We start from the raw sequence: 23724 nt of genomic DNA on the forward strand, positions 1-23724 counted from the left end.
AGGGAAATTCAGGGGCAGCGGCAGCATCTAACATTACTTTCAACTCTCTTTTTTTTTTTTAAACTGACTAGATTTCAAGTTGATAATGTCCCCCTAAGGAAAGTGACTCTTACTGGTCTATTTTCCTTGTGCAAACTGAGTGAAATGCAAAATAAACCGCATAGATGGTGAATTTTGCATATTTTCAGTTTTAATAAGGGGTTTTTGGTAATACAAGTAAGGAATTTTTTTTTAAACAAACAACTTTTAACATGTCAACATCCCTACAGTCATAGATTTTAAGGCTAAAAGGGACCACTATGACAATCTAGTTCAGCTTCCTGCATAACAGGCCAAAGAGCCTCACCCAGTAATTTCTGTATCTAGCCCATAATGTCTGTTCGAGCTAGAACATATTTTTGGAAAGAGATCCAGTCTTGATTTCAAGATTTCAGGTGATGGAGAATTCACCACATCCCTAGGTGTTTGTTCCTATAGTTAATAATTACCTTCACAGTTAAAAATCTATGCCTTATTTCTAGTCTGAATTTGTTTAGCTTCAGTTTCCAATCACTGGATTTCAGTTTGCCTTGTAGTGCTAGATTAAAGAGCTATCTACTGTTAGAAACAACCTTATATCGATATTTGGAGACCATAATCAAATCAGCTCCTAACTGGCCTACAGTTACTTGGGTTATCCTGTTTACCGCTTTTAAATACTGGGACAACATTAGCTTTTTCCCAGTCCTCTAGAACTTCCCCAATAATCCAAGATATGTTAAAAATCAACATTAACAGTTCAGAGATCTGTTTGGCCAATTGTTTTAATACTTTTGGGTATCATGTCCTGCAGATTTAAAGACACTCCCACTTCTCCAGTTACTGATGGAATAGAAAGTATTTCATTATCACTATAAAATATAAACACTGCTTATTTCCTGCTTATTTCCAAATACAGAACAGAAACATTTATTGAATACTTCTGCCTTTTCCACATCAGAATTGACAGCCATATGGCTCACACGGCTAGAAATCTTTTTTAAAACAACACAATTTTGAATGTAGCTCATCAGCATGAACGTTGATTTTTTTTTTTTGTTGGTATCTTGATGGTATTTCATTGCAAGGCCACCAGACCGAGTTGGTTCAAACATTTCAGGGTAAACAATGAAAGATCAAGACAAACTCACCCTGAAGATTCTTGTTTCAACCAGACATGATGTGCTTGACAAAAGCTGAGCAGGAAACAAGAAGAAAGGCATTAAAAAATCCACCCAAACCAGAATGCGAGCCCTTGCCCTCTGGCACAAACAGCGCATCACAGCAGTTCCCCGACCTTTTGGGTAACTCCACCAGTTAACCAGAGGTGGGGACAAATTTCCCATAGAGATCGGGGTGAGATTTCCAAGTGCTCAGCACCTCCCAAAGCCCCGGTTGAAGAGAGCTGCTCAAAAACACTCAGCTCTCAGGAGTTCCCACTGTGCCACTTACAGCCAGATTCTCAAAAGACCTCAGCACCCAGCATGCAGTCAACATGCTGAACACTCTTGAAAACCTTGCCCTGATGGTAGGTCTTTTGCATATTCCAGTCTCAGAGATCAGCGGCACCATTTAATACCAATCACCTTCCATTTAACTGAGTGCAAGTCAGTCCTCTGATGGACTTGGGCTGCTGTAGAACAATCAAGCTCCATGGTGGCTGTAACCAGGTGGGTGTAACCTTCAGAGCGCCCCCTTGTGGCACAGGGTGGCTCTGCAGCATCTTTGCCTCAGTTTCCCTCTCCTCAAGGTGCCTGAGTAATTTAATAAAGGCTGTCTTCTAGCCCCTTTACATGGGCTGGTTTAGTGTCATAAACAGTTCCAAAATAAAATCCTCAAAGTCCAAATCAAGAGTTCATATATTTTAAGGTCTATATAAATATCGTTTCCCACTTTTCATCAAGCCACTCCCAGTATTTGCCACCTGGAACCTTCCCTGCCACTCCCAGCACTACCTAGTTAGAGTCTTTTTCCCCCTGGTGTCTCAGGGTCCCCTACAGGAGCCTTCAAACTCCTTACTGCCCGCCCATTCCCAGTTCCACATCTTCCTGCCTGGATTGTCTCCCCAGACCTCCTCCTTATCTACCCCAGAGAGAGGCCTGATTGGGTCACATGACCCCCTGGTCACATGACTTGCTTCATTTTCCCCACCTGGGGAAGACAGTAGGCTGTGTCACAGGTAGGGCTGAGACCCTTCTCCCTTTAAAGGGCCAGCCACCCTATAACGGTGGGTTAGAGTACCCGCATGTTAGTGGAAGGCAGGCATTGCAATGGTGCACCGGAGCCTAGTACAGAGGTTCATCATTAAAGTGATCCATGAAAGGAAAAAGGATTAGGCCCCAGTCCTGCAAACGTGTTTAACTTTACACATGCTGAGTAATCCCACTGAAGTCAAGACTACCAGAAACAAAAGGCTGGAGTACCAGTGCTGGGGCACCCACCTGTGTTTAAGAGTCATGGTGCTACATGTTCCTATGTTCTATGTGATTCCTTGGGGTTATGTACACTGACAAAATCCCCCACAAGCTTCCAGGCTTTCCAGCCCCTGGGGATTTAGGAGCCCACAGTAACTGCATCACACTCACACTAGCCCTGTCCACAAGGCTCTAAACCAGGGTGAAGTGGACATCATGAGCCAAGTTTGGACAGCAGCTTGAAATCTCATCCCAGCTTCCAGGTTTGGATTTCCACAGAGATCAGAAAAGGGATTTAAAAAACAGGGGAAATGATTTGACTTGCACTTTGGCAGCAACATCAGCATCCATTTATTGCTCATCAGAAACCCCAGATGCATGGTCCGATCATGGCTGGAGCTAGCAGGGCAATGGGTGCCCTGGAATCCAGGTCAATACTAGAAACATTTCCTGATATAATAATGTCAGTTAGGAGTGTGGGTTATTTTTACAACATTTCTATACTGCCAAAAGCCCTAGCATAGACGACGTTATACTGACAATAAAGAGCTTTTTGCTGGTATAGCTTATTTCATTCAAGCAACTGGTATAAGCTACACCAGCAAAAAGCACTCTTTTGCTGGTATAACCTGGTCTCCACTAGGAGGGTTTGCTGCTCTAGCTATACTAGTTCTACTGGCAAACCTTTTCTAGGTTCTAGACAAGGAGTCAGTCTAGAGGAGCATTGCAAAGCGTCCCTTTCCCTGCTACTGAAATTGCTCTTGGGGCATTTTGATTGGAAAGCCTGGAAGATCTTGCCCTGCATTTTGAGCTCATATGACACAGCACCAGTGAACTATTGAATACACAGCCACTTCACCTCTGTCCCACTGACCCACACCAAACCACTGTCAGAGTCAGGGTTAGAACTGCCCTCACTCCCCTGCCTTTGCACATGTGACCACTAGGCACATTGCATCCTGGGAACACTTTGTTGGAAATCTCTGGTACATTCTCCCGATCTCAAATTAGTTGACTAGGACAGGCGTCAGATGGGTTTTCCCCACTCACTGACCCCCGGTTTCTCTTTCCATGTGGTCAGAAGATACATTTAGCATCTCAGAGCAGACTGAAATGGCTGGGGTAGCCATGAAAGGAATCTTCTCCTCCTACCTTCATAGTTGATGCAGCCGTTGGCATCTTCCTGTCCTGTCATCAATTGCTCCACTTCACTTTCTGTCAGCTTCTCGCCTAGGAGTAGAAGCAGAAGGACAGGTTGGTTAGGATGAGGACTCTAGCACTGCCCCCAGCTGGGGCTCATGTCAGGTTAACATCTGGGAGAAGATTCATCTCTCGGCTAGTCGCTGTATCGAAGGTTGATTAACAGAGCAGACATGAGCCAATGGGCTACATATTTGGAACCACTAGAGGAATCCAGAGAAGAGGAGAAAGGAATAAGAGGGCAGCTGTCAGATAGTTGGGAACAACTTTGAGTCATTAACCAGCCTGGGTCGCATTAGAGCCAGTGCCCTGGATGTGAAAGGCTCTCTATTCTGGAGCCACTCACTCTTCTAATGCCAGTACTGTAATGTCCATATTAATACTAAATTGGGGCATTGGCTAGAGTCAGCATTTGGAAGAGGAAGATTATATCCTTGTCTTCCACAGATAAAAGGGTCACTCCTCTAATGCATTATACCCGAGCAAGGTCCCACCCACAGGATTTCACCCCGACTGGCACAGCCCGGATTTCTGCCACCTGGAACAGACCCTGCCACCCCAAACGGCACGATTACAGGTCAACGATATCTAGCTTTGTCTCCGGCCCATACCCAGTGTGGCAAGCACATGGCGCAGTTCTGCACCCATGACTGTGCCATTCCCCTCCTTGTCAAAGACACGCAGGCCTTCCACAAAGTCCTCAAAGGTTCCCTGGTCCTTGGAGCGGGAGATGTGCTGCAGCATTGGGAGGAAGGTCTCGAAGTCCAGCATCTTCGTGTTCATTTCTGACGGAGAAGACAAAGGAGGTGGCATTAATTAAATAGTCTATGGCACATTTTATACCAAAGCACTTTACCAGCTATATATACACACACACAGCAATCACTTTGCTACCTCAAAGCCACCTGAGGTAGAACCAGGCAGCTCTTTAACCATGTGGGAAGGAAATGGAGACGAATCCTGTGTCCAAACTGAAACTATGGCAGCAAATTGACGGAAGTAGATTGGCAATTAAACACATGAGAATTTGGTTGGGAAATGAAGCTTGCCACCTACTCTTGTGGGAATTGCCCGGCACACTCTAATGGCCCCAGGGGGGCAGAGACCAGAGCCTTTTAGATGAAACTCTTTAGTCGCATTGACAAAGGCTTTTTTATTTGCCAAGACCCAGAGTCCAGGGACGTCGGGGGGAGTTGGGTTAGATTCGTGAGGCAGAGTAGAACCCAGTAGCTGATTTCCCTTTGCCCTGCACCCTGTGCAGTCATCACCGTGCAATAAAACGCTACTAAATCCAGGCAGTGGAGAATCAGGGCCCAGCTCACTGCTCTGGGTCTGCAGGACTAACAGGAATAACAACTTGTCTGTGTCCGTCAAGCCAGGAGAACTGACTCAGAAAACACAGTGAGTTGATCTGCTAAGTCCGAAGGGGCCATTTTTATGCAGTTACTTCTCCGATCATGGCTGGGTTTAAAAAAAAAAGCAGTTTCTAGGCAGAGAGGAAAGTCTGGGATATAATCACCCATCTCAGCGGCTTTGATCTAGTGTTGCCAACTCTCGCTATTTTCCTTGGGGGTTTCATCAAAGCCCCAGCTTCTGGAATCAGGAGACTGCATGAAAAGCGAGTATATTTCTAGTCCTCATTGTCATGGAGAGCAGCTTGAAAATGTGCCTCTCGTGCATTCTAAGGGCTCAGAAATAGAAGGCAAATAAAAAAGCACTCCCCTATTTTTTATTTTTTATTAAAAATGTCATGAATTTTGGGGGCCTGACTCATGTTTTATGAATGCTTAGGATAGGTCATAGTGGAGATCAGCTGGTCTGCCTTTGCTAATAGCTCCGAGGTTTGAATTTCAGGTGATGGGGGCAGAATGTTCTCAGCAGAGAGCTCTGGAATTCACTTCCCTTGTCAGTTTGTCAGAATCCATGTTTTTACCATCAGGGCATTATACAAGGATCACTACTTTGCTCTGGCTTTCTCCTCAGGGGAAAGGCTGCCTACAGGGGTTGTGGGAATTATTTTGATTGACCTGGTCAACATACTCCTTTGTTAACTGGTTTATGGGTATTGTTCAGGCACCCGGAGAGTTTCCCAATCAGCAGGTTCTTATTAAGCAAAAAGTAAAATCAAGGAGCCACATCTCCAGCTGGTGTGAATCCACATAGCTCCCTGAAGTCAACGAAGCTACACCGATTTACACCTGCTGAGGTTCTGGCCCAAGAACAATGCAATCAAGGATGAGCCACCCGATGAGGGTAGGGTGTCCTCTGAGCCAGATCAAGGGTGATATTTGATGGGGGGAGGGGCGGAATTATCCAGGTATAAAGAGTCTCTGAGTCATTTTCTTTAAATTATGAAACGGCCGGAGCTCATTGGTTCTTCTCTCCGTGGGGCTAATTCCACCATGAATCTTCTGTTATGTTACGGGCTACATTTCCCCTTCAGGCCTCCACTAAAGCCCTCCCAAGGGCATCGGCAGAGAGATAGTGGCTGCAGAATGGGAGAGTTTTATTCTAGCTTCAGGGAGCGGGGGAACCAGCTCTGGGTGGGGATGGGGCGGAGGGTCAAGATGCAGAACACTGACAACATGAGCCTGGGTGAGTAAGAAGAGGGGCCTCAGGCGCATACTGACCCAGTAGCTCTTGGTGACTCATGATCTGCAACTAAATGAGCGATGAAAGATTTTGCAGCTGGGGGAGACTGGCTCTGACCCTCCTCTCCTATCGTCCCTGATGCCACAGGGTGGCTGTGTGGCTCTCCATTCCGTCTCCTGCTGCCCCAAAGTATATTCTGCCCTAAAGAGGAGATGTCAATGGAAGGGAACACCCTGCTCAAGGGGTTTAGGAGCACAGCCCTGTTGCTGTCTTGACAACCCTAGGGTGGCTGAATCAATTGTACCCTAAGCTGTCTTCAGTAGTCCGGGTAGGGTTGCCAATCCTCCAGGATTCTCCTGGAGTCTCCAGGATATCAAGATTAATCTCTAATTAGAGATTTTGTCATGTGATGTAACCTCCAAGGAATAAGTCCAACCAAAATTATTATTACACGGGCAGAGTCCACGAGCCACAGTGAGCCAGAGATCAGGCCTGGGACCTCGTGTGGGACTTTCTGTTGCAGACACGATTGTCTCAGAGGTACAGTGTAGAATAGACGCCTCGTGAATAGAAACCCACTTCCTCTCTGCCCCACTCCCCTGCCCCTGATCCTCTTTTCTTCCCTGCTCCTTGTCACTTCATCTATAGAGTGAACTGTGCGCTGGTGAAAGGTGTTAGACTGAAGGCCCGAGTGACCAAAGTCTCCAATCTGTCTACAAAACAATTCAGCACAAGCTTCCCTACCCTGCTGCCCTCCACCTCTGTCCTGCAGGAACTGCATATAAAGGTAGAGCTGGGCAAAATTTTTTGCCAGAAAATGCAAAATCAGATTGACCAACACATTTCACCAATACAACCTTTCTGCTGTGATTCTGTCCCTTTTGTGTTTACTTTCTGCAAACATTTGTGCAATCAGGTTTCACTAGCATGGATGCTCAACAGGGTTGTGGTCCTTGACTAGGCCTCCTATGTGCTACGACAATATAATGATCATGATAATAATACTCACAGAGAGTGAATTTTAAGCTGATGTGCATAAATGCATAGGTAAAGCTCATTTTAAATTTGCTCTCCACGAGCGTTTGCACCGGAAACGTGATGATGAAGGTGACGTTTGTACAATCAATGAACTGAACAGTACCAGATGACTTACACAACCAACTGCAGCTGGAATTATGAATGGCAAGTCATGGAGTAAATGAAATTTGCAAGAAAATGTTGTCCAATAAAGAATAACTTAGAGAAAAATTACAATTTCCTCCCGGATGTTTTGCTAATGGAAGAAGTGAAGTTAGATTAAGTTATGGATTATTCGCTCAACTCTGGCATGGTGACGAATGGATATAAATGCTTAAACCAAGAGCGAGAGATGTGTATGGGTATAGATAGATACACAGATAGGTAGGTAGGTAAATAGATATAGATATGCCAGTTCATTATAGAACACTGCACAGCCATTAGATGGGAATGAAGCTGAAGGTCTATCTCCTACATGAAACATAATCTACTTTGCAGCTATTAACAAATTAATGCAATGTCTCTCCACCTTGGCCTGGTTTCTCTTACCTTCTGGTTTGGGCTTGCCCAGCACCTTCAGGACTTCAGCATTGGTTGGGTTCTGCCCAAGAGCCCGCAGGACATCACCACACTGACTGTAGGTGATCTTCATCTCCCCGGTTGGGGTCCTGTCAAACAGCATGAAGGCCTCCTTGAACTCTGCAGAAAGGAAGGAAAAGAATCAGCTGTCATCTTCCTATAATGCCCTCACATCCTCCTGGTGAGAGGCTGAGCCCTAAAACTGGTCCTGTCCAGAGGGCTGGCGCTGCTGGACAGGGAGGGTGGGGTTTTGAGTGTAGCCTTTTGGGATTTTCAACAGGGATAACGTTTAACCAGTTCCTCCAGTTAAACCCCTCTAAGGCAGAAGCTTCTCCCTTGGGCAAGAAGAGCATCCTCAAGCACAACCGCATTTCCACTATCTTCCTCCTTGACTCAGTCCTCCCATGGGCTTCCATGGCCCATAACCTTCACTCAGAACTCCCCCTCTCATCCCACCTCTCTGCCTGAAGCCATTTTAGCAACTTTCCCCATGTACTCCACTGTTCCAGCTCCTCCCCTGCTGAAACCCTCCTCCCGGTCTGCATCTTCTCATGCCTTGGTTACTACAACTCTCTTCTCTATGACCTCCCCAGCTCTCCTTGTCCCCACATGTTGCACAATGCTGCTGCCTGACGTCCCTCACATACAAAGAAGGGTGGGCCACGTTCTCCCCATCCTCACAGATCCTGCTCATGACTGAGCCCTGTGCATTGCAGGCTACAGGACTGCCATTTCCAGGTTCGGTATAACTCCCATCAGCCTAGGACCCGGCACCTCCTTTTACCTTGGGGGATGGGGCTTAAATCTGGAAAGATCAGGATCTGCTTCCGCCTATACATAATATTCTTCAGCCTCCTGGCCTGCTGTAATATTCTCTCTCTACCTCGTAAGTCCGCCAAGTGAACAATAACAGTCCTGCACGCATCTGCCCCAGGCTTCTGCCTCCGGTTTGTTTCCCTGTAGGCTCTCTCCACGACGATGGGATCCCCGGGTGCGTCTAGCCGCAGAACGGTGGGCAGCCATTTCTCCAGGAACGCAATCAAGTCTCTCCCCTCCTCTTTCTCTGGTAACCCAAGAATCCTCAGCGTGCGGGCCCGGGCCTGGCTCTCCAGTAGCTCCACGCGGGTGCCGAGGTGGCTGTTTTCTTGGGCCAAGTGTTCCAAGGCCTGGGTGCACTGTTGGGTTTTCACCTTCTGCTTTTCGACCGAGGAATCAGTCTGAGCGGCTGACTGGGCCAGGCTGGTGACTCGCCCTTCCAGCACATCCATGCGAGTATTGAGAGCCACGATTTTACCATCAAAGGCTGTCACGATCTCTAGGTTCTTGTCTGTTTTCTTCTTGATTTCGAGCAATAACGCTCTCAAGGAGGCATCGCCGCTGTTTCTGCTGCCACGTGGGATCGGATGCTCGGGGTCTCCATGTGGTGACTGAGGCATAGAGGCCCAAGATGTGGTTTCCTTGGTTTGGTCAAAATCCTTAGGCAGGATTTTTAGTTTGTTTGGTTTATTACTTGGCATCTTCATACCAACTGCAGTGCTTTGCCTTGCTTAGGATCTGGACTATAAATGCCCATGGCTTGGTTCTGTCAGCCTAGGATCCCCTGCCAAACTGTGTGTCAATCCCTCGCAATCCAAATCCTGCACACGTGTGAGCTTGATGCTGCTTCTTCATACCATCCACCTTTCCTTTCCTACATGGTGTGGGGCAGGCAACCCTGGAGCTGCTGCCCCTGGGTGTGACATCACAATAGCTACTTCTCTGCCAGTGGTGTTGTGCTGCCCTGGCTTTGTGCATGTGAGTGAGCGAGTGATGTCACCCTTTAGTGGCTGGGCCCACAGAGACTATCTAAGGGAACTGCTACTAGGGTCAGCTAAGGGCATTCTCCTTTAGCTCCTGCGGCCAACACCTGTCTATTTGGAACAGACGGAGAAGAGTTCTAGTCCTGTCTCCCCAAGATGAGTGTATGATTAATTTAGAAATTGTGTCTTGGATTCATTGTGGTTTGTACCCTCTCTGTGGGCCTCTACAGGGAAAATAATGGAAAACATCGGGTCAGATTGGATTCCATCCAGAAGCACATTGGAAGAACGTAAGGCTGTGCATTCATCTATCTCACTATTGGTGAAACCCAAACACCACGGTATTGGTGGCGTTTACATTTTTCACTGTCATTTTTTTTTTTTTTTTTTTTTTGCATCATAGGGACCATTTGTAAGACTCAGCCTGAGACCTGATCTTCTTACAGTACTTCCACCAGCCAGAATTTGAACCCAGATTTTGGCTGTATCCAGAGGGGTTAATAAAGCCCATCAGAAGTGTAACCATAACCACAGCCCACCCCTATCACTATGGGGACATCTCTCTATGTGGCTGGGATCTGCTCGTTCAGAGGGAATCCCTGATTTCAAGCCAAGGCTGCATCTTTCAGCGTGAACCAAAAATGCTTTTCTCTTGGTAGTACCCACTTGCTTCCCCTCCATTTTTGGTGGCCCCCCCATCAGCAGAGTAGAGCAGGGAACTGGGTTCCATATATTCCTTCTGCTGCTTTAGGAGTTTGAGTCCTTACTGAATCCCTGGCCTGGCCCCCGTTCATGTTCCTCTTATGCTTCTATTTATATGTCCACCACTCTTGTCTCCATCCCTTCCCATCTCCCCTGCCGCTGCCACTTGCTCTGCTCAAGTCTCTCTTCTAAGTGCTCCACAGGGCTCGCCCCATCCCACCCTCCTCACCACCTGTAGCGCCATGTGTGCTGTTAGTATTACAGTGGAGTACCAGCTTGTGCATTCAATCAATGACTTTGCGTTCTGATTTGATATGCACCTTCTAGCCACTATAAAATGGCACGAACCAATGCCTGGAGGGAGTGTAATTTAGTGATTAGAGCAGAGGTCCCCAACCCGGGGAGTGGAAGGAACATTTGGGGTGGCATGGCGGGACCTGGGCCAGCCCCCCCCAGGGGACGAGGAGGGAGCACCACCCAGCCCTGCTCAGCCCTCAGCTCCGCTCCAGCCCTGGCTCCCGGCCCCAGCGCTAGCCTTGCCCCCAGCCTTGGCCTTGGGCCATGGCTCTGTTCCCAGCCCCAGACTCTCCCCCAGCCTTGGCCTCGGGCCATGGCTCTGTTCCCAGCCCCAGACCCTCCCCCAGCCTTGGCCCCCTTACTCCCATCTGCGCCCCCATCCCTGGAGCCGGGGGGGCACGGACAGGGGTGAGGGGGAGCGTAACTGTGAAGAGTTTGGGGACCACTGGGTTACAGCATGGACAGCTGGGGATCAGGACTCTTGGGTTCCATTTCTAGCATGAGGGGGGAGAGTGGCCTAATTATTATAGTCGGAGAAGGCCTAGGAGTCAGGACTGCTCTTCTAGTCTCCAGTCTGCAAGGCAGTGTCGGCCAGTGGCTAGAACAAGCAGGTCAGAGTCCGGACTCCTGGTTTCTACTGCCACCTCTGCAGTCTTGTGATTAAAGCCAAGGGCTAAGAGTCAGGCTTACTGGGCTCTACCCCTCCCAATCCAGCGGCAATGCAGCAAAGGCAGCAACCGCTGGTTTGCAAGATGCCCGGCACTTACCTTCAATCTGGTCAGCACTGAAGTCAATCTAAAGGGAAAAGAAAACAGAGCAGAGCCTTTAGAGCCCAATTCCTGCCCTTTTGTGCTGCATGAACATCACAGCCAGCGCCAGCCGCAGGCACTAGCCACCCCCCCCCCCCCACCCCGTGGAGCAGAGCAGGAACTCGGCAAAACAAACCAGGCCCCCCAGCAGCAGGAAGAACTCCTCCTCTGAGCCCCATTTCCCTGTCTGGGGACAGGACCCGAGAAGCACCCGGTAACGTGCTTGGGGCGTAATCCTGGCCAGGGCCGAGAGCTCTCTGTTGCAATAGAAGTCGTCGAGGGGCCTCAGCACCTTGTGGCTCTTCGGCATAGCAGCAGGTGAGAGTTGGGAGCCAGGACATCATGGTCCCGTCTAATCAAACCATTGAACTGTAGGCGTGGGTGAGAGCCAGGGTGGGCAGGTGGCAGGGTCTGCTTCTTGTTATAATTTCAAAATGTCCTAAAAATGTTTCACTGGAGCAAGATCAGTGCCAGGGCTAGCCCATTGGGGGCCCCTAAGCAGGAATATTTTGCCCCCCCAACACATACTAATAATTAACAGGGGGCTCCCTTGAGTTGTTTAGGGCCCTAAGTAATTGCTTACACCTAGCTCTGAGTGAGATCACTGAATGAATGGAGATATCCTGTTTCCTAGAACTGGAAGGGACCTTGAAAGGTCATCAAGTCCAGCCCCCTGCCTTCACTAGCAGGACCAAGTACTGATTTTGCCCCAGATCCCTAAGGGCCCCCCCCCTCAAGAATTGAACTCACAACCCTGGGTTTAGCAGGCCAATGCTCAAACCACTGAGCTATCCCTCCCCCCAACACTGGAATGCAGGAAACTGAGACCTGCTGCCCAGCTAGAGTGGGGCTTAATCATGCTCCGTCCTAGATAAACCCAGAGACCTTTTCTCCTCCTTCAGGGAGGTGGGAAAGTAAAACACCGACTCCTGCTGTAATTCTCATGTGAGGTACCTGGTTTATCAGGGTAAACCAGGTGTAATCTGCTACTGGGACTATGGGGCCCAGCCTGGGCACCAATCTCAGTACATTGAAACCATCTGTCCCAAACACAATCAAATTCCTCTCCCCAGTGTTTGTTAAATGACTGCTGGCACCTAGGATCTGGCAAACTAGAGGGTCAGGCTTCTGTGAGAAATCACAGCAGCCAAATGTGAGGAGTCAGAGACCTACATTTTCTAAAGCGACAAGTAAGAGCCTTTGGCTGCCTCAATCTTTGGGGGTGCCAGACTGGAGACGTCTGAAAGGGGCCGGCTTTTTCAGAAAGTGCGGAGCACGTGTCCTCTAAAAATCAGGCCCCTTGAAGGCATCTCGAGTTGGGCCCCTGAAATGGAGGCAACTCAAAATCATCGGGCCCTTTTGAAAATGTAAGCCAAGGAATTTTTCAAACAAATGTATAAAAATCAGTAGCCACAGTGCTGCCAACGCTTGTGATTTTAAAAGAAGTCTTGTGGGAGCTGGTGTTTTCCTTAAAGCCCCAGCTCCTGGAAGCATGTGTACAGAGGACAATCTCAGCTTTGATTAAAAAAGGGTGAGTTTCTAGCCATCATGTTTGTGGGGAAAAGCCAGAAAATGTGACCTCAGTGTTGCCTTAAGGTCCCCAAATCAGAAAACAAAGAAAAAGACCCTCCTTTTTTATTTTATTTAAATCCCATGATTTTTATGTAAATCTCATTATTTTGGGGGGGCCTGGCTCAGGATTTTTAAATCGTTGGGAATGGCAATACTAAAGCCACAGAACATCCGGGAACAGGATGTGGTGCCTGTCCCTCAGGGCAGACTTCCAGAGAGAATCTGTGAACGGTTTGACAAATGGTTTTGACCGAGAGATTTTTGTACATTACAATCCAGTAGCCAGGCTGGGCAATGGGTGAAAGGGAGGCTGTAAAGAATCCCGAGGCCTATTCCTGGTTCTGACCTTGACTTGCTGGGTGACCTTGGGCAAGGCACTTCCCCACTCTGTGCGTCTGCTTCCACCATCTGTAAAGTGTGGATAATAATACCCAGCACCCAGGCTTAATCAGTTGCACCCAGACTTCAGAAGCGACCACCCAGATTTTCGCTTCTTCAATTGCTGGGTGACCAGCGGGAAATGCTCTGGGTCACGATTTTCATAACAGCTCAGCAGAGTGGATGCATGTCGGGTGCCGAGCTCTTTTGAAACTCTGGATCTCATTTCCAGAGGTGCTAAGGTCCAGCAGCTCCCATTAAAGTCAACAGAGTCACACCAGGGATTTGGACCCAGTCATGGAAACAGTACTTGGAAGTCTGGACAGGATCAAATTCAGCCGTGGCACAAACCGGACATTTACAAATTCCCCCCGGACGCTATTTTTAGCTCAAAAAGCCGGACATGTCCGGGGGAATCCAGACGAATGGTAATCCTAATTTTACCCCTTCCCCACCCCACAATTTGGGTACAAAAAGGGAGTGAAAAAGTTTTAAAACTTTTAAGGCCTGATTCTGTTGCCCTGCACCTCCTCTCGTCACAGACACCAGGCATAAAATGCCACCATCGCACTTAACACCCACTTTGCACTGGTTTAAAGAAAGCACGACATAGCTCGAGATAGCAGAGTAGGGTGACCAGACAGCAAGTGTGAAAAATCGGGACATGGGGTGGGAGGTAATAGGCGCCTATATAAGACAAAGCCCCAAATATCAGGACTCTCCCTATAAAATCGGAACATCTGGTCACCCTATAGCAGAATCTCTGTCCCATGGTGTCTGTAAGGGAAAGGCCCTTGTCTAGCTGCTGATACTGTGCAACAGTATTTACCAGGGCAGGTTCACTGAATACATGGCGCTGCTTGGGTCCCAAGAACATACAGAGTGTGGTGGGTTCCGGCATAACCAGCTGCCGAGCTGTTCAGCTCTTTCTAATAAATATTTTAATTTCATAACCCAACGGGCTCATTCCATCTCAATGAAACCTTTACTAGAGGTGCCCAGTGGGACTGAGTATTTTCACTGGCATCCAAACATCTGGGTTTCTAAAGCCATGAGCAATGATCAGCCAGTGAGGGCGCTCCATTCCATGCCCTCCATAGCATGGGGTAGGAGAGTCCCACGGAAGGGTTACTGGGCTGCACCATCATCTCTTCAGGGACAGGGGAGGCTAAACCAACACATCTGTTTTAAAAAAAATCCAGTTGTCATTGTGGCTGGCCAGGGATCAGCAGAGAGGGAGCCAGTGGCTGATCCAGTATCCACTGAAGAAAAGGGACTGGGGAGGCCACACACTGGCCCAAACGCTCAGCGGCCAGCTGACAATGCTGCTAGGAGCGTCTTGTAGAGCTGCAGAACTGGAGCCGATCAGGAAATAGGATTTGCCCCCGCCCCACACACACTGAAAAATTTTGACTTTTCACCAAAAAAATAAAACAAACCCCACATGTTGTTTTTTTTTGCAACCAAAACCCAAATATTTGGGGCAATTTTTGTTTGGTTTTCGGGTTTTCCAGAAAATAAACAAACAAAAAACCCCAAATATTCTGGAGGAAAGCAGCCATCCATTTTGTTGAAAATCGTTTTCCACCAAAAAACAAACAAACAAACATAAAAGTTTCCGTGGAAAGTTTCCGACCAGCCCTAGTCCAAAGTACGTATCCTAGGGCCACCTCCCCAGGGAAGCTGGTGGCTTGCTGTCCTTTCATGAGTGTTAGCTGTGGACTGAGCCCAGGGCTGAGTGAGAGGGAAATTGGGATTCTATGTCCTGGTCTCTCATGACTCTCTGTGTAACCTTGGGCATTTCCGCTCTCTCTGCCTCCCTGTCTTGGTCTGTAAAATGGGGATCGTGCTTGTTTATTCAGTTTTGTAAAGTGTACTGAGATCTGTGGATGAAACGTGCTATTTAGTGCAAGGGCCTGCCTAGGCACTAGTGCAAGGAGGCAATAGTGCACTAATGCACATACTGGTGTCCCATGAGCCACATGTTCTTTCATGTCGGCTGACTGACAGCAGTGGGCCTGCAATTCTGCACAACCAGTTCCCATCACTAAGACCTATGTCCCAATTTCTCTTTCCTGGTTTGCCTTTTCTCCCCTTCTCTGGTTTTAACCTTCAGTGGTTTCTCGCTTTTCCATTTGCCTCTCATCCCACCATCCTCTCTCGCCTTCCCCAACCGGGAGGATGATGGGAAGAGGCTGGCATGCAGAATCTGTTTGCCTTGCACGTTTGGCGGGCGAGCAGTTGACAGCGCCTTTGACTGGTCTCACCCTGGAAATGCAAGCAAGTCGCCACCCCTGCCACCAAGAGGGAATCGATGCACAGGAACGTAGGATTGCCAGACTGGATCAGACCCCTGCTCCCTCTAGTCCAGCAACGGCCAGAATCAACTGCTTTAAGGGAAGACATAAGCAACCCACCATGGACAATTATGGCATAATCTGCCCATAGGCGAAGTTCCTTTCCAAACCCAGGCAGGCAGAGGTTGGCTCATGCCCTGAAGCAGGAAGCTTTACAAAAAAAAATCTGATATAACTGTGGATGCTCTTGTAAGCCATAGCAACGCCTATTTCTTTTCTGAATTCTACTGAACTCCTGCCCTCAATAATATCATGTGGCAATGAGTTCCACAGGTTAGCAGCATGCTGTTTAAGGGAAAGTACCTCCTTTACTCAGCTTTGAGTACTCGTCTCTTCTCCCCACCCAAGGGTTCCCAAGACGATGGCACCAGTTGGAAACAGGTGGCTACGTACTGAACCACAATGAGCAAGAACATTTGTCCCTTCGGAAGAGGTGGAGCTGTAGTAATGAGCCTCATTCCGTCAACAAGGACCCAGAGGCAGTAGCAAATTCTTGGCGAGATCAGCTGGGCCTGGGAGTTTGCGGGCAGCAGGGGGGCTGGCTGTGCTGTCCCTCTTGGGAGAAAGGATGTCGTTTCCAGGCTCAGTCCTAAAGTCAGGGGGTCAACTGGTTAAACCGTCTCCATGCCGAGCATGCTATTATTAACCCTCTGACTACAACACTGGCTTAGAAATGTAACTGTATCCAGAAGAGCCACGGAAAAAGTGACCTCCCCTCGGAGAACAACAGAGAGAGGAGACCGAATAGAAGATGTTCTCATCCAGGAAATTGACTCAGGATGAGACGCTGCAGGCGCCGAAATACTTTAGGACTGAGACAGCTGGCAGCAGAAAATCTGTTTCATGCTGTTGGGACAACTGGACAGAACCCCCCCAGGGCTGTGCAGGCCTGGCCATCTCACCAAATCCAAATGCTGGCATATATTCCAGTGAGGACCAGGTTAAGTCACTGGGCACTACCCCTCAACTCCTGGAATCATGCGATTACATCAGAATCTCAGCTTTCATTTGAGGGGGAAAAAATAGTTTCCAGCTTTTCCGGTTGCAAAGGGAAGCTGGAAAACGTGACTGGTATGTAGCCACTGCATTGACATCTGCCTGAGTTTGCAGAGTGCCTGGAATGATAGTTCAGAAAGAGGGTGGGGGAGCTGCCTTATGCATCAGTGGGGTGTAATTCCAAGACCCACTCACTGCTCTGAGGGACCCTACCAATGCCACCCCAGTGAGGACTCTATGTGAGGCAGAAGATGACCGCGGCTGGCCCAGCCCATCCACTCGTAATGATGCACGCCAGCAGCTGGATTAAGTGTACTGGCCCCGCCCCAGGTTGCAGGAGAGGGGGGAATCCATCAGTTCATTCCTGCACCAGGGCTGTGTCCAGCATTCTGGAGGGGTGCCCCAAACAGCACCTCAACTGCAACAGCCCTGTTGAACATCTGGGGTAGAGCACTGCCCTGGCCATGCCCACTCGTGCTCAGGCCACACTGCCTAGCAGGGAGGAACCCTGCTCTAGGAGGGCTACGGGCCTTTATGGGAGCTTTGCATTGCACCAGCATAAAGTGGACACAGGGCATCACAGATCACCCCCAGGGCTCTGTTCCTGCACCCTGCTTCTTCCTGCTGGCGCAGTGCTGGCTGGGAACCCTTGGGGGAATCGCCCAGAGGGGGAGCTGAGCAGGGGCAGGTTCAGAGGAGCAGCCTCTTCTTTGTGCATTATGCTCAGGTGCTGCACGAGGCTGGGGTTTATAGCCGGGGGCGATGTGGGGAGCAGCTGGATTTTGCTACGAGCACAGGAGTCAGCAACCTGTTTTGTGTGAGTATTAAACACTCGTCCTCCTGCAAAAAGTGCAATGGGGTTATCACAGGCCACACGTGTCAGGACCTGGCTCTAATCCTCCTCCAAATTGTTCCCCTAGCACCGCACTGGGGTATTGGTTCACTCTGGGCTAAGGGGGAAGAGCGCCACCTCCTGGATCACCAGCATCTCTGCAGCACCTCCTGTTGCTCAAAGGCCTCCCCCCCAAGTACCAATCCAGGCTCACTCTGCTTTAGCCCCGATTCAGGAAAACCCTTAATTGTAGGCATGTGCCTAAGTTAGGGTGACCCGATGTCCCGATTTTATAGGGACAGTCCCGCTATTTGGGGCTTTTTTCTTATATAGGCTCCTATTACCCCCCACCCCCTGTCTCTATTTTTCACATTTGCTGGTCACCTAGCCTAAGTCCCACTGACTTCAATGGGATTTAAGCATGTGCTTAAGATAATGCACCTGTTTAAGTGCAGTCCTAACGCGGGAGGCTTTCCTGAATCAGGGCCTTCGTTTGTTAGATTTGCAGCATAAAGTGCTCAAATGTCCCTGTGTACCCGAGAGCCAGATTGCAAGAGTCCTCTGTGGTGACATCTTTCCATGTGACCAAAAAGCCACCCTCAGCGGAAGGAGAAGCTGACGACTTTGCAGTTCCAGTTTGAGCTAGAGGTTGTTTCCACTAGGGCCAAACGGAGAGGGGTGAAGATTTCCCATCGCAAACACTGCAGTATATCAAGGCTGTATTACACCGCATCCGCCCCCCGACGCCGCTGGCTACTAGGGCAATGTAGGGCATCATAATCGGAGCAGCAGCGGAGAGTAAAACATGTACATCTACCCCCAGGAGGGAGGGAGAAATCCCAGAACAACTCCCGCTCTGGTCATGGGCTGCCTTTTCCACACCGGATCACTGAAGCTTCTTGTTCACACTGGACTCTACCTTCAGGTGAAGTCTGATGCAAGGAACAGGAGTTGCTACACCCACCTAGTCTGAGCTCCATTCTCCTGAAGTGCCTAAATACCAGATGCTGCAAAGGAAGGTGTAAAAGCCGAAAATGCACCCAGCTATGCAGTAGTATCCCAGAGGGGGGCAATTTCTTTCTGATCAGTTTATGGCCCTGAAGCTTGAGAACTCCTATAGCCTATTCTGTTTTATGTCACAGGGCCTGATCCAGCACCATTACAGTCAACGGGAATTGTCTTCAATGGGAGCAGGATTGGGCCCACTGGAGGTACAAGTCATGTTCATGTAATGCGTTTTGGCTCCGACCAAGCTATTTGCCTCCAGAAATATCCTGCAGCAGCGAGTTCCACAGGTTAATTATGCAAAGGGCATCACTTGATCCATTCTAAATTCATTGCCTTTTAATTCAGCGTGGCCCCCTGAGTGCAAGATGCTGACTGCAGCCCTTTTCATCCAGGGAGGCAGAAAAGCGTTTCACAGAGGGAAGTGAGCTCCGGTTTTCTGCCCTGCCTCCCTGGCTCGGTTTCTGTTACTCAGAAAAATCTGCCTGCTGCTTCTTAAAAAACAAAATCCAGAAGCACTTATTCTAGTTGAACGTTTTCTAAAAATGTCTTAAAAGCAATAGGCCAGCTGCAATCCATCATTTTTCCAAACATTTTTGGCACATTCCTTCCTTCCCCCTACGATTCTTACGCCCATTTACATTAGGGTAACTATCTATTATGTAGCTGTGCAACGGTTTGTGACTCATCTTCAGTCAGAGGGAGGCACAGGGAATAAAGAGATCTGCTGCGCTCCCAAAGCAAACAGGTCATTGTGTGTGCAAAACAGGGCATCTCGGTGTGCAAAATGGGCCACTGCGCATGCAGATAGATACCCAGTGCACATGCAAAAAGGTAGCTGTGGGTGCAAAGCACCTTTGTGCATGCAAACAGGGTCCTTGCACTTGCAGGCAGGTACTTGTACATTGGAACAGTGTATGCAGGTAAGCTGTCTTGCACGTACCAATGCACATTTTGCTCATAAGCCTGGCCACAAGCATATTTTGCAAGTGGATCTTAGGGCCCAGATCCTGCATTGCATTCCAGTGACACTCAGTGCAAATCTGCGATGGTGGACTCCAGGGCAGGGTGCAATTGGTTAGCATACAGGCCCTATAAAGCAATAGTGGGTGGAGTAATGTTGAGGTTATGAGTTCAAGTCTCATCTACAGCACCATGCCATTCCCCTGATTCTGGGGCCGGCAGAGGACAGGCTCAGATCCAGCTGTAAGTTAGTTTCAGGGATGATCTAATTTATGTCTGGCTGCCCATTGCCCCACCAAGCTCTTCTAGCAGGGGACACCCCTTTTATCCCTTGCTTTGGAGACTGGGAGTTGGAGACAGGGCCAGCTCCAGGCACCAGCTGAGCAAGCAGGTGCTTGGGGCGGCCAAGGGGAAGGGGCGGCACGTCGGGCTCTTCGGCGGCAATTCGGCGGCGGGTCCCTCGGTCCCTCTTGGAGGGAAGGACCTGCCGCCGAATAAGAAAGCGGCGTGGTGGAACTGCCGCCGATCGCGAACGCGGCTTTTTTTTTTTCCCCCCTCGCCGCTTGGGGTGGCAAAAACCCTGGAGCCGGCCCTGGTTGGAGACTGGGAGTTTGCTAAAGTGACCATATAATGCTAGAGGATCCCAGGCAGGGGGAATCCTCGGGGGGCAGGATCCACCGGCTTTCCAGATGTAGGGTGACCAGATGCCCCTATCGAGATGTTTTGAGCAATGCTACTGTAAGTCCAACAGACCCCAGTTGTTGGCGGGCAGTAGAGTGACCAGACGGCAAATGTGAACAATCGGGACAGGGGGTGAGGGGTAATAGGAGCCTCTATAAGAAAAAGACCCAAAAATCGGGACTGTCCCTATAAAATCAGGACACCTGGTCACCCTAGTGGGCAGGATCGAACTGGGGACTGCTGGAGCTTAGTGCATGAGCTTCTACTGCATGAACTAAAAGCCAACCGGCTGTTAGCGAAGACTGTAGAGCAGACTCCTTTTAACTCTCTCTCTAAGTGATCTCGGTGCCCCTAGATGGGACAGCACACCCCACCCAGCAGGTGGGTGGGTTACACTACCTTTCTCAAGCAGCCAGATACTGGGCCAGGATCCAGCCCTAGGTGTCTGCAGTCGAAAACAGCTGCCCCGTTGGGAATTCTAAAGGGCAGCACCTCCAAAGAGTGCAGCTGTTCATCACAAACCATCGGAACCTCTTTGGTCTGGAAATCAGGGATGGAAACCATGGCGCAGGTCCCATGTGGCTTCCCCAAGAATTCCTGGTTCTGGCAGGATTGGGAGAGAACGGCCACTGGGAATAACTTAGGTGCTAGGAGCATAGGCAGTAGAGTAGGGGATCTGTGCTTCCTGCCCTGGCCGAAGCTGGGAAGTCCCTAGTGGCTGAAGGGTAACGCACAGAGGTTGGGCACAAGTACAGACAGGACAGCACTGTGTACACAGACACTAACACCGCTGATTTGAAACTCCTAGACTCCCTCCTGCCCCAATTTCAAATCCCTCCAGGGTCAGTTCAGACTTTCCTCCCTCCTCCATAGCAAGATTGAGTCCTGTTGCGTGAGAGTCCTTCGGATCAAACGATAAAATCCTAGGTCCTGCATGAGAGTGGGGGCTTGACTGTATGTCATTGCCTCTCCAGCCTGTTGTGTACAAGTTGCCCATGCTCTGCCCCAGAGGTGGCTGCATTTTTACTGTGTGTGTGACAGAGATCTGCAAAGTGCTTTGGGAAGATCACATGGAGTTTTAAGACTAAAAATCCCAAGCTTTTTTAAAACTCCAAAGGAATGTCTAGGGTTGAATTTTGGGTCAGTTATGTTTCTATGCCTCTCTTTGTCAATAAGAAGGTGCAGAAGAAGCAACCCGTTTGCCTGTGCGGCAGCCCGGGGTGGAGTGGGGTGGGGGGGAGAGACACTCACAAAAGAACCGCTACATTAAAGCAGGGATGGAATGAAAGGAATGTTCCCCCCCCCACACACACACACCTGCTTGCTCCCTCCCTCCTCTCCAGACTCAGCAACAAGACAGAACTGAACTCTGCTTCAGACAGTGAGATCCAGGGGCTAGCAAGAGAAAAGGAGCCCATTGACTTTGATGGCAGTTCCGGGTGTTAAGCACCTCTCAGGATTTGTCCACTAGTTATTTAGGGATCCCCCCTACAGGGTTGAATGGGGGGATACTATCCCCATGGGAAGATTTCGGGGGAGGAATCCATTCCATTGGTGCAAGCCATTTGCTCCCCAGAAATAACCTTAAGAACCGGGGCTAAAGTGCATCCCTTCTCCAGCAAGACGGTTTAGGGAGTGGCAGGAGATTCCCATCCCCAACTCCCTGCACCAGCATGGACTCCAAATATTTCCCCCTCTAGTTCTGGCTACAAGGGACGGCAGCATGGCTGGCATGATTCACATGGCACACTGGATTGCCAAGCACTTGGCAGGTCCCTGAAAGGAAGTGGGCAGGAGCCTGGCTAATTTCCTTACTTACCGTTACGCTCTTGGGATCGAAGGTGGGTTCCTTTGGTGGTTCTGGTGCCGGTGCTGGCGCTGCTGCTGGTGCTGGCGCAGGAGCAGGCTTGGCTGCCTCTTTCTTTGGTTCAGGTTTCTTGGGGGCCATGGTGCCGGGTTCTTTGCAAAGGAGCTGAGAAGGGTCTTCCCACCCCACAAGGCAACAGACCGAGGGACAAAAGGCAAAGTCTGCTCCTTCCCCTTATATACCCAGCCCGGTGCTCACACCAGAGGGGCAGGCCAGCTGCAGGAGCAACTGCTACTTACTATAAAAGGAAGAAACTCCAAAGAGAGGGGCCTGCTCAACAATTGCCCATTGTCATCAGTTCCCGGAGCACCGAGAAGCCAGCAGCCATCACCCCCCCATTGGAAAGGGGCACCTGGTTCATTGGCTGGGGTGGATCAGGGCTGCTTCCTAAAAGATCATCAAAAAAGAAAAATACAAATGGCAGGAAAATAGGAACAGGCCGGCTGATAAATCTGCCCCAATACCCAGGGGGGAAAGTGTCTTTTTATAGGCAAGCCTGCGAGTGCAAATACTGCAGATTCCTTTTAAGCCCAGGATTTGCTAGCTGCCACCTCTCAGCCGCTCATTGGAATATTTGATGCCTGCCCCTCTGGCTCTGTCCTCTGCTGATGAGCCTTTTTAAATATCCCCTGGGCCCTGAAAGTTGCCTGCGGCTTTTCTCTGTCCTCTTCCCCCGCCCCTAGAGTCTGCTGGTCCTAGGGGGGGTTGCCCAAGCTGGGTTGGGGCAGGAGGATCTGGGCTTGCTCAGAGGGGTATCATCGTTTCTGTCGCTTTGCAGGGTACTCAAAGTCACATTTTCCACAATAAACAAAATTTTAAACAGAGCGCTGGCCTGAGCCTCTATGTTTTATTACATAGAGACCCCGACTGAGATCAGGACTCTATTGTGTTAGGTGCTGTACGTACATAGTGTGGAACAGTCCCTTCCCCAGACAGCTTACACTCCAAATAGACAAGACAGACAAAAGGTGAGAGGGGAAACTGAGGCACGGAGCTGGGAGGTGACTTGCCCAAGGTTACCCAGCAGGCCAGTGGGAGAGCCAGGAATGGAACCCACATATGACACCCAGTCCAGTGTTTTATCTACGATGCCACGATGCCGATGCCTCTCTTGACCTCTGCTGTAATCAGGCATTGCCTCCAAGCACTTATAGAGGAGGGTCTGGCAGGGTGTAACCGTTTCATGGCTGGATTTTCCTGGTGGCACTCAGTTACAGGGCCCTGGTCAGTAGCCATGAGTGAGAGGGAGTACATTCCACCAGCTAAGCAGGCATATGGGAATCTAACGACCCTGAGTCCAAGTTGGTGTACTGTTATCTGGCACAAGGCTGGAAGAAAGAGGCCCAGCAGGGAAGCTAACAAGGCAGTGTGAGCCGGTAGTTAAGAGAAAATCCTCCCTCTAGTCCTGTCCCTTGGCATGTGCGTTGCACCAGTTTAGATTCCTTTATAGTCCCTTGCCCCCGCTGAGCAGAGTGCACCACACAGCACCATTTACATCCCTTCCGCATCCCACGTGGCTCATCCCGTCCTCCCCTGTTAAAGTCAATAGAGTTTCACTGGATTGAAGTCAATGCAGAATGTGGCCCAGTGTCTTTCAGGCCCTGTCTGCTCAAGGCTGGCACCACCATGCTTGACGTCTCTTTCCG

The 23724-nt window shown here is 49.5% G+C and overlaps 1 protein-coding gene across 1 annotated transcript; it reads right to left on the reverse strand.

Annotated features, from left to right (window-relative positions):
- Positions 1-1185: 1185 nt before the first annotated feature.
- On the reverse strand, positions 1186-22159 carry MYL4 (myosin light chain 4). The gene is made up of 6 exons (XM_065422570.1): positions 22031-22159; positions 11386-11413; positions 7791-7940; positions 4244-4417; positions 3585-3662; positions 1186-1214 (listed from the first exon to the last, which is right to left on the reverse strand). Exons 1-6 carry the CDS (start codon positions 22157-22159, stop codon positions 1186-1188), a joined length of 588 nt encoding a protein of 195 aa, XP_065278642.1.
- Positions 22160-23724: the final 1565 nt, after the last annotated feature.

This window comes from Emys orbicularis, chromosome 25 (assembly GCF_028017835.1).
Source record: "Emys orbicularis isolate rEmyOrb1 chromosome 25, rEmyOrb1.hap1, whole genome shotgun sequence".
In the NCBI taxonomy this organism is placed as follows: domain Eukaryota; kingdom Metazoa; phylum Chordata; order Testudines; family Emydidae; genus Emys; species Emys orbicularis.